Below are 12,001 nucleotides of genomic sequence, written 5' to 3' on the forward strand. Positions count from 1 at the left end.
CTTTAATTTAAACTGCATTGCATTCCTGTTGAAATTATGGATTATTTATATGCGTGTTTTGTTTACTACGCAAAAGACATGTGGGTAATTTAGAACGTACTTCCATAAACTGAGGCTGGTAATTGGCGGAAAATAAAAGTTGGTGTGAGGGTCAAGGCGTCGAGGGTCAATATTCACCTTTCTGTTTTCACAGAATCCTTCGAATCCCACACCAAGACTTCATATTGTCAAAATCCCCTGAAACAAATAAAAATGTTCGTCTTTTTATATATGTTATCGTTAAAATGTCCTACGATAGAGTAAATTAGTATTTAAGTAAATTAGTTTGTACCCGTTTTCGGCAGAAATAGTTAAAAAGAGTTAAAAGGAGCAAGTTAGAGCCAGCGCGAACAAACTCCTCCAAGACGATCAACAACATGGTAAGTCTCCTGAGGTCTGAGGAATATTATATATTTCCCAGTGTTAGGCGGCAGCGGGCTCTCGACAATATATTATATACCCAGCACAAGAGCTTGTGCCTTCATGCCATGGAGAGTAATGTGTGAGGGTGAGGCAGGAAGGTGGAAATAGAGGCGTAGTGTGACCACTCCCCCGTGCAGCAGCGCCTGCAGGCTACTGTGTTCGCCATGGCCACAAACCCATTGATTGCCATGGTCGAGTAATCATGTGCCGGGCCTCTCCTAGGGGCCGAGGGCTCGCTTCTCGAGAGAACTGCAACTATGTGGGCCACAGAAGCTGTTGCTCCAACTGTCGAGTCACAGCACAAGTTTGTTTGTTGTTTATGTGAAGTTGTATGTAGTGTTTTTATTGTTTTCTTTGTTCTTTGATTATTTAGACTGAAAGGATTGGAATTAAAATAAAATATTTGTATAAGAGATGAAGTTTATTGTACTGTATTTTGATTGGGCGCCAATCCTTAATTGTAGCCTCTGTTCACCCAACGCTATAATGGGTACCTGGTTGTTAAACGATTTGGTGGGTCGTATTCCGGGGAAAATCAGGGTTAAGGACCTGCCCGAAACGCTGTGCATGCTGGTGTCTTTACAAGAATGTAACAACTCTTGTATATAAAAATATATAAATATTTTAAGCAAAGATTCACACATATACTCATTCCTGTTTACATATCAGTTTTGAAATTTCAGTTTCATATGGTTTGCAAATATACATGCAGTGGATAGTTGTATTGTAATATATTCGAGAACAATATTACTTTGCTGTTTACTGTAGTCACTGAAATGCACGATGTTTTGGGCAAACGAAGCTAACAAAATGGTACTGTAAAACAGGTTGTTATTTTATACACAAGGCATTTCATATAGCCTACAGGTTGTTTTGTCAATATATTATAATACTGGTTAACAGAATTTGTTGTAACTTTTGTACATCCACGGGCACAATGGAATAGGTCAGGCATATGTTAGATGTATACACATTCCATATTATGATGGATGCTAAATTATTGCACATGCCAGGTTAGATTAGGTCTAGACAAAAATTGTGACCTGTATCTTTGCAGACATTTCCGTTGTGAACAGAGCATAACCACATTAAATGAACAAACCATAACCACATTAAATGAACAAACCATAACCACATTAAATGAACAAACCATAACCACATTAAATGAACAAACCATAACCACATTAAATGAACAAACCATAACCACATTAAGTGGATATTGTGTACTGGTAGATTTGGGTAGATAAGGTTTGCCTAGTTCACGGGTAAAAAGAGGGTTGATCTCGTTTGTGTACTGTTTTCAAACATGACGTCAAATGGGTGCAGATGAGAAGCCGGTCGGCCGAGCGGACAGCACGCTGGACTTGTGATCCTGTGGGCCTGGGTTCGATCCCAGGCGCCGGCGAGAAACAATGGGCAGAGTTTCTTTCACCCTGTGCCCCTGTTGCCTAGTAGTAAAATAGGTACCTGGGTGTTAGTCAGCTGGCCTCCACCCCCAGCTGCTTCCTGGGGGTGGAGGCCTGGTCGAGGACTGGGCCGCGGGGACACTAAAAAGCCCCGAAATCATCTCAAGATAACCTCAAGATAACAGAACTCAGACTCCACACAAGAATTACCCGTTAACTATCGCATAAGAATGATATTGTATATTCATTTACAAGAAGATACATGGGTTTTTGTAAAACAATGTGTATATACAATACATTCATATTGGTACTGTACGGTTGATAGTTATCATTTAACCCTTAAGCCACTAAGGGCCTTTTGGCCTTCAACACCCACAGGCGCAACAAAAAAAAAAATCCAAAAAATTCCTTCGTCTTATAAAAGTGTTCATTTGTGTTCCCTGATCACGGGGAAAAAAAATCGTAGGTGGTATATTTTGGCCGTAATAGGGCGGGGAAGTCTGGCAAAAAAGAGGCATTGACAGCAGGCACCAGAGGAGGTCTGCTTCGCCCCAGCTGTCAGGCAGGAGTTGCCACAAAGATATTATTACCTAATTTACCTAATTATTTCAGTGTCTCTGGGATTTTTTTTCAATAATAATATTCAATAGTGTGTTTTGTGATATATTTATATAATGAAATGTGTGAATCATCGCTGTACTCAAAATTATGGTGTGCATATTAGTAATTCAATTACAGTATTATATTCATAAAACAATAAACCAAAACAGTTTTGCTGTTATTACACTATATACACAGGCTATGTATAAGTATCTGCATGTTTTGTTCACCATAACGAACCACTAAGTTGGTATTATGAGTAAAAAAAAAACGAAGAGTGACCATCACTCACCAGCTAGCCAGCCACTCGCCACCACTTCCTTACTCGCCAACATACTCCTCCCACCATACTGTTTTTGCTTTTATTCACAATACACAGACGTTATATATAAGTATCTACATGTTTTGTTCACCATAACTGTACATCTAAGCTTGTATGATGATTTTAGGCAATAAGAGATGTAGCTACACACACACAGTCAGCTGGTGGATGCCTTCCTCACTGGTTCAAGGCCAGACACACTAATATTTCTCCTCCAACAGTACTGTTTGTGGTGTTATTACACTATATACACACATTAAATATATATATATATAGGTATCTACATGTTTTATTCAACATAACTGCACAAATAAGCTGGTATGGTGCCCAAAGACCATAATGGCCACCAATACACAACATGACATGTCATGCAGATGACGCCACCTTCCTCGCCAAAATTGTCGAGTGATGTTACAGGTTGGGAATACTGTATCAATGTCAGTTTGCAAGCTGCCAAGATGTAAAAAATGAGATAGAAGATGAAGAAGATGGAGAAAATGAGGGGTATATTTGAGAATGTATAAACCGAACTGGTAAGGCGTGAAAGTGCGAATAAGTATTGTACATAAAAATCTAAATTGATATTATAAATCATAGAATATGGTAATAGAATATTATGGTAATAATTCAGTTATGGTAGTACTGTACTGCACTGTAATAGGTGCAGTATACTGTACTATAAACAGTATTGTAATGTTTGACTTACATAGATTGTTTATTGAATACAACAAAATTACCAGAATTTTGAAAGTGTAAAATAATAACATTGTTATTATGGCAAATTATGAACATTGTTGGTTAACTGTGTATTAGTCAGCAATCAAGTGAATCAGAATTTATTCCATTTTGAATTTTCATCACTTGTTAAATGTACTGTAGTATTCCTTTATGTAAAAGTCATTAGTTCTGATATGCATAATTTCTTTTAAAGGCTTCCTCATTCCTGAAAGGACTCCCAGTTTACAATGAGCAAAATTTCAGTAGGTTCCAGGGGGACCCTAGTGGGCGAACCTCCTACAAGAAGCCACCAGTTTATCTGCCAACTAAAGATAATCCAAGCTCTCAAGAAAGTAAGTCCCATTAAAGCAGTAGTAGTAGTAGTAGTAGTAGGCATCCATCAGTCTCAGGAGACTATGGAGTTGCACTCTGATGTCGGCCTGGTCTGGAGTGGCCTCACCAGGGCGCAAAGCCAGGGTAGGTTGATTCGGGGGAGAAGCTGTTACCCAGGCAGCAGGTTCCCCCTCTCCACGGCGCTGAAAGTCTCCAATGGAAAGGCATACGCCAATACGATTGGTTCCAGCGCCGTCGCAGGAACTGAGAGTTCCGGTGTATACAGTATAGTACAGTATACAGTATGCATATTGTCAATTATGTTCATCTTGTCGTATGTTTTTCCTTCTACAGTAAGATATTGTGTGTGCAGTACTGTATATCATCTACTATATTGTGATTGTGTCATCCCAGTAGAAATTGTAATTCATAATGCATTTTTCTTTAGTGCAGGGCTTGAATCCTAATACAGTAGGCTACTGAGTAAGCATGTTACAGTGTTAAGAAAATTAAGTTTGTACAGAATGTTTTGTACTCTAGAATACAGCATGGAGGGTAATTTATGTCATTTTGTTAAATTAGAGTAAGGGATTGAGCTGTTTTAACTAATGTAATTTTAATTGATAGTCCTATTTGTACAATACATTATATCATATAGAAATATAACCAAGAATGAAATCCATAAAATGCTGAAATAATCATATACTGTATCTAAGTTCCATTATTCTTCTGCTCCCTGAGGTATATTGAGGCAGGAAGATGTCTATATGGCACTAACAGATGACATAACATACTAACATATATCATATTTCATACATACATATGACTAACATAAGACATTTGCCACAGTGCTTAAAACATTCCCGTGGGATCATTTAGGGTCCTTGAGAGTAGCTGGCACAAGATATATCCAGCCAGGATAACAGGTGTTCAGAAGGGGAGCCGGTCGGCTGAGTGGACAGCACGCTGGGCTTGTGATCCTGTGGTCCTGGGTTCGATCCCAGGCGCCGGCAAGAAACAATGGGCAGTTTCTTTCACCCTATGCCCCTGTTACCTAGCAGTAAAATAGGTACCTGGGTGTTAGTCAGCTGTCATGGGCTGGTTCCTGGGGTTGGAGGCCTGGTCGAGGACCGGACCGCGGGGACACTAAAAACCCCGAAATCATCTCAAGATAACCTCAAGATAAGGGTCTGTTCTTAAGCTCAAGCTAACAGAACTGCTGTGATGTCATGTATGTTGCCTTCAATAGGATGGTTTTATTATCCCTGTAGCTAACATTCTTGAATGCCTGCTTCACCTCACTACCACCAGGTGGCAGTACCATTAACACAAGGCTGACCTTTGCTAACCCTCACATTTACCCGTACTGCTCTGGCAGCTCCCAGACAGTGACTATTAAATATGTATAATTGAATAAGTACTGACCTGTTCTAGTTTCTGAGGGAATCTGAATTTTGGGGGGCATTTGTCAGGTTAGCTAAGCATGTTAGCTAAGATATGTATTATCAGATGTTTTAGATGAGTCACCAATGTGCAACCTAAACATCAGAAAATGAAGAAACAAAAACGTTTCGGTTCATCCTGGACCATTATCAAGTCGTGTTGGTAATGCTCCAAGATGGGACCGAAATGTCATAATTTTACAGTACAGTATCTGATCCACAACTTCTTTCACCATGAAGCTTTCCTTGTCGATCACAGACCAAGTGCTTGGCTGTTTGCCTTACACTTTCACTATCATTAGTACACTAATGTCTGTAATGTTTGCTCATTACACTCTTCCCCCTTGCAATTATATAAAATTACATTTTTTCAGATTGTTTACAATAGCATTTCTTTCCGATGCCTCATGGCAAATTCTCAACAACCATTCCTTAACCCTTTCTCCATGCAATATATAATATTTCATATACAATACCTCACTGATACCTGCAACACCCACATTTCTGTTTTTGCACTTAGGAAAATGTCTTTTCATTGTATGTATCTGATGATATTTTGTGCTACACTCATCTCATTCAAAGTAAACCAGTCATGTTTGCACTTTTGTTCATGAATTCCAACTTTCGAACTTTCAAACTATTATTTCCACAACATATCTGAATGCTTAAGTTATGATACTTTCCTATTTATATTTACAGTTGTGACTGAGAAGACAAATATCCTCCTGCGGTACTTGCACCAACAATGGGAAAAGAAGGTAATTCTTGCTATATGTGCTTGCCTGTGTCTGTAGGGAAAGGGATGTGAAATAGCTCCTTCACTCTTGGCTATTAGGTACCTGGATACAATTGTATCTTCCTTTTTTCTAATGCTCATGTGTCATATCTGTTCTTATAGTGGTAAATGGAAGTGACTACTTCTACCTGTGCTCTTAGTTCATTCCACTTGCTTTCCACCTGTCTTAGATAGAAATACAGGCCCCAACCCACCGTCAGACCAACTCGGCTTTGAACTGAACAGGCAATTATACGGTGCAGTATCTAAATTAAGGGTTAATCCATCATACCTCATAAAATTCTCTAGTTAAGTTAAAAAATACAGTACTGTCTTGTTTAGAAGAAATAATGAAATAATAATTGAGTACGTACCAAGGATCGAAATGTTGCTCTAAGTACGGTCTTGGGATGATCCTTCTACAAAGGATTTGTGTAGAGATGCTGAAGGTACCTTAGCCGACTCTTCTTGCATACTACAGTGACCACCATAACCACCATTGTCACCTCCTCATCAACAATCCCCACAATATTCTAACCCACCTGACTTTGCAGAAGCAGATATATTTAACTTTGCTCATAACAGTGCCTGTACAGTACTTAATGTAGTACAGTACCTGTAATCATTGCATACCCTGTACGCATTAGTTACTCAATTCTAAGTATGTATAGCTTTCTCTATCAAAGCTGGCCCGGGTCAAGCCTAGTTATTGACATTTTCCGTGACTTAAAATGTATTTACAGTACTGTATTTTGTTATTTCATAATATATGAATTAAAAGATGAGGTGTTCTATAAAATGACACTGGAATGGGCATTGTATGTAAGAGCTTATAAATTTATGTTGTATGGGCTGACATTGTGTTGAGTGTATGTAATATCCACAGAGACATTACAAATGTACCAGTAAAATGGTTGTGTCCAGAGTTTTGTCGTGTATCCAAGGCTTTGGATACCTTAGCGCCAGGCTTTTGATGGCAAGACATATCACCCAAAGCAGGGTGTGTCAGTACTCTTTATAGGTGGTTTATGTATTGTTTGGTGACGTCAATTATGTTTTTTCTTCCCATGCATCTGGAGACGAACAATTGCAAACCCATGTTCCGTGACTTATTACTGAGAACCAATGACCGTTAAGGACTGAAATAAATTTATAAGCTAGCATGGTGTGCTTGACAGATGCTGGTGGCATTTTCAATTGATTTAGATACAGTACCATAGAATGTTTTTGTATTGAAGGGCAGAAATGGAAAGGATTTCTCTACCAGTTTCTGGATATCCCTTTATTATCCATTCTGTATTATTCTAGGTATCTACCCTGATGTCATTGTGCAGTTTAAGGGCCTGATATCAAAGGAAAAAATTAAAAGCAACCCCCCTTAAATTCGACAATAAAAAATAGCTTTCTTTTAATTATCACACTGAATCCAGGAGAAGTTAACATTGCAATATTTATTCATTCAGGTGTTTGAGAGAGATTTTTCATGCTTCAAAATGTTTTTGAAGTACTGTACAGTATATTCAAAACGTTCTTGGTATTTTTCTGGTTTCATTCTATGTATTGGTGCAGGTGCTGTAGGTTATAGGCACTGTTATCCAGAGATCTGCAAATTTACCCAGTTGTTTTCACCTGACTATTACTGTACAAGTAACTGTTACTGTTTTCACCTGACTGCAATGTGTTCCACTGCCTATAATAGGGCTATCTTCTCTAGGGCTGAAACCTATTGCCAAACAAAAATTAAAACAAATCACGTTTACCACATGAGCATGCTGGACAATGAGTTTGAGTTTGTGTGGAATCAATGAGTTGTTTTAAACAAAATGATGTCTTGATTATATGGGTCTTGTGGTTACAGGCCCACTTGGTACCAAGGCATTTCCATTACATTAAGGCATTTGTAATTTTGTTATTTTTTATACCACAATTTTTGGGGTTTTCATTAATGCAAATGATAGAACACATGTTTGTGGATCACTTGAATTTATGTTTATCAAACAAATTTACCACACATACAAATACGGATTATGCAGCTTTCTTTCATTTGTCCACGCATTTATTACAGTTCATTGAAGTATAACTGGATCATAACCATTCTATTACACCTGGATTTCCATTGAAACAGGTTCTATTCAAGTAGATACCACTGTATGTTGCACATGTCAGCAGAGTTGAACAAATTATACAGGTGTTGTACTGTATTACAGTACAATATTATACTTAAGTTTTTTTTTTGGTTACCACATTAAGTGGTAAGTTTGTCTTGCTCATTTTATGTAAATGTAATATTAAAAGACTCTTGGCTATATTTTTCAGTGTCCAAAAAAGAAACGCGAGACAGGTTCTGGTAGCAATGAAGAGGAAGCTCCCCGTAATAAACGACCTCGTTTAGAACCTGGCCCCTCGTCCGACTCTCCATAGCCACAACCACTCCTTCCTCTAGCAGTCAATCACATTTGCCATTAAATAAGCCAGGATTATGTGGACTCCATGTGTTTATGTTTATTGAACCTGTTTCAAGACCCATTGGGGCTAATAGTCATAATCATTCCTGAGGTGGAGTTGTTATGCTTGGAGGTAATCCTATTAATTCTGGTTTGTCTGTTTTTAATAAACAAATAAATGAATTAAATTCATAAATCGGAAAGATGCACTGTATACTTGAACATGTAGATGCGATTAATTATGAATATTTGGGTCCATAATTTTAGTGGCTTTTATATGTAAAAACAAAAGAGAAAAAAAATTGAGGAGGCCGTAGTTCAATGGTATCCTTCTATAACGCTAAGATTGTAATGATATTATAGTGTAAGATATATTTTTGAAGATTGACTGTGTCTTCCTTAACTGTCAACTGGATCATTTTTGTAATGTAGTTTTTTTGCCGTCTAAGCCAAATTGTTATTTCTCTTTTGTTGCATTGGAAGGTACATATTGTTACTGAGAATCTTGATGTTCAATAATGGAGGCATTATCTAGCAGGTGCCAATAGCTTCAATGAATACCTCGTAAAGAGATAAGCAGATTAGCTTTATTGAAACATTTGTGTGTTGTAGTCCATTTCATCAGAAATATAGTTCACATTCAGTAATGCTTTGTGTTTGAAAACAAATAATTTTCCTGAATGAAGTAAAGAAAATGGTTTAAGACCATTTCTATTTAATTGCATTAATTTTTTGTTGCTCATGTTACTTTTTTTTTTATTAATGGATACATTCATCCTTGATTTTGTTTATTATAATCTAGAATGGATAAGTGGGGGAGATGAATTTGGCACTGATTGAGACTGTATACAAGTTGCTGCTCAACTCGGAACAAGAATATTATAGAAATTAATTGTCCGGTAATATTGAATGTTAAATTTTTAATACAGTATAGGTGTCTATTACCACAGTAAATTTTTTAAGTTTTATGCCATGAATACCTTTTTGATATAAAAGCAAGTTTGGCTTTTGTGGTTGTCATATTTGCTATTGCAGGATTTTATACAGTTTCGATCAGGAACTATATTTTTGCTACTCTTAGTAATGTTTGATGGTAATATATTCTCATACCATAGCTGCTACAGAGTGGGAAACATGTTGAAAATATAAGCTTAATATTTTTAATTGATTATATATAAATATATATAATTTTTTTTCTTTTTTTTTTTTTGTTTGGTAGGAAGCTGTCAAAGTACAGAGTTTATAAGGAAACTTGAGAGGAGCTTACCCATATCATTTTGTACAAGTAACATACTGTACAATTAATATGCAGATCTTTGGAAAATTATGCATGCCTTCAGTTGTTTGAAACCCACATGGCATTGTCTAGTGAGTGTGGGAAGAGTGGAGAGTATTTTATGTAACCGATTGTTTCAACCACTACATGTTTGTTCGTTTTTGACTTTCTAGATACTGTTCATAATAATGTCTGCATCTGAGCCTGGATATGAATAGTGGAAGTTGTAGTCTTATAATGTACCACAAGGTGATAAATAAGACAAGTCTCTAGTCAGATGAGAATATGATGAGTTTGTGAGATACAAGGGTAAACATTTGCACGTTGAAAACTGCATCAGATTTGTGAAAGATTTTATTCACGTTACTTTGCAAGATTTATTTTTAATATTTCTTTTTTTTTTTTTTAATTACATGTTTGTTGTTAGAGAGACATACATTTTACATACTCATTATCTATTGTGATCATGTTTGATAACCAGAAGAGTAATTTATTTAATGATCTATTAATTTATCAAGAAATTGGTTCTATTCAATGCCTTGTATTATTTTGATAATAATATCAAGAAAATGATACCAAGGAGATGGAGATGGAAATTTTTAAGTAAATAATCATTGCACATGAAAATATAGATGAAGGTTTTCAGTACTTCATATTCATCTCATACATCTGAAAGTCATAGCTGTATTGCACATATATAGTGATGACAGCGCAGAAATCTAATAAGAAAACAAGCAAAATAAATGTTGTTTTACTTGACCCATCAAGAGTCTTCCTTCAGTGTAGGCAACTTTGTTGCTGCCAGAGGTAACTAGGTTATTGTGCACCCCATACTTTTCAGTGAGAGGTAGCGCCAAAAAATTGCAAAGGACACAGATCTTAATCAGACCTTGGTAGATGTAGTTTGACGTTTGCTTCTACCATTTCTCTGCACATTGTGCAGAATAACATCGTTGAAAAGCAGAGGTGCAATAGGTACTATTGAGAGAGAATTCGACATCAGAGGCCGGAGACTTCAACACTTCCACTACACAAGGGGTGGGGGGGTGCTACATAGCCTTCCCAGTTTGGTGCCTTCTTTTGATAATTACTTACCATAAAGGGCATAACTGGCCGACCCTCACAGTGTTCAAGAGAGAACTCTTATAAACACCTTCAAAAGATACCTGATTAACCAGGCAGTGATTCATATGTCAGGCTGCGAGCAGCTGCATCCAACAGCCTGGTTGACCATACCATCAACCAGGAGGCCTGGTCAGAGACCGGGCTGCTGGGACTTTGACCTCTGGAAACACTGCAAGGTAACCTTGTTTTTAATTTGAGTATAATACAAACTTATTGTACAAATTACAAATTTATTTTGATGAGGTAATGTAGATGGGATCTTTAATGGTATGACTGTTATAGAATATTTGACTTGTGTGATTATGCATTCACAACAACAAAGGAAAGTGGAGGAGTGCACTAAGCCCATGCAAGGTAAGGTAATTATGTGGAGAAAGGACTAAACCAGTATGACTATGTAGCACTTGGAAGGGATATGAGAACAAGGCGTTTGGACAGGACGGCATTAAGGAATGTTGTTCAACCACTTGGACCATTGGGGGATCCAATGATGACCTGCAAGAAGCTAGGGAGTGACCTGCAAGAAGCTAGGGAGGCCGTCGCTGTGTCGATCAGTCCAACTGGTTGGATCTGAAAGGCCACTCCTATTTATACCCAACCAAACTCATTGGCATGTACTAGTACACTACATAGACCCTTGACTTTAAACAATCTAATAACCCCACGTCTATGCTGTTGCCTATACTGTGATCTGCTCCATCAATATTCCCTCTTTCCGAACCAATATTTAAAGGTTTTCAGATACAGTATATCAAACAAAAAACAGGAAAAAGACTGGCTCATTGGAAAATGAGACTGGGCCAGGTAGCTGAATGTGACACAGAAATGGGTTACAATTTGAATGGGTAATTTGTACTTAGAGAAGAACTTTACATTTTCCCTCTCCCTCCACCTCCCTTGGTCATTCCCTCCACCTCCTTTGGTCATTCCCTCCACCTCCCTTGGTCATTCCCTCCACCTCCCTTGGTCATTCCCTCCACCTCCCTTGGTCATTACCCTCTCCCTCCACCTCCCACTGACGAATTTGTTCGAACCACAACGCTATAAATGCTTCACCCACGTACTATAAATACAAATAATCGCCAACAGAACCTAATTA

At 37.6% G+C, this 12,001-nt stretch overlaps 1 protein-coding gene across 3 annotated transcripts; it reads left to right on the plus strand.

The window, feature by feature from the left end:
- The first annotated feature begins 271 nt into the window (after nucleotides 1-271).
- LOC138354267 (DET1- and DDB1-associated protein 1-like) lies at nucleotides 272-10,521 on the plus strand. Of its 3 annotated transcripts, none has more exons than XM_069308196.1 (4): nucleotides 272-419; nucleotides 3,722-3,860; nucleotides 5,982-6,040; nucleotides 8,374-10,521. In XM_069308196.1, the coding sequence occupies exons 1-4, from the start codon at nucleotides 417-419 to the stop codon at nucleotides 8,476-8,478; spliced, it is 306 nt and encodes a 101-aa protein (XP_069164297.1). In that variant the 5' UTR covers nucleotides 272-416; the 3' UTR covers nucleotides 8,479-10,521. The 3 variants fall into 3 exon arrangements, with proteins under 3 accessions (XP_069164297.1, XP_069164295.1, XP_069164296.1); XM_069308194.1 differs by lacking the exon at nucleotides 272-419 and adding an exon at nucleotides 566-766; XM_069308195.1 differs by lacking the exon at nucleotides 272-419 and adding an exon at nucleotides 589-791.
- Nucleotides 10,522-12,001: the final 1,480 nt, after the last annotated feature.

Source organism: Procambarus clarkii, chromosome 62, assembly GCF_040958095.1.
Source record: "Procambarus clarkii isolate CNS0578487 chromosome 62, FALCON_Pclarkii_2.0, whole genome shotgun sequence".
Lineage (NCBI taxonomy): Eukaryota > Metazoa > Arthropoda > Malacostraca > Decapoda > Cambaridae > Procambarus > Procambarus clarkii.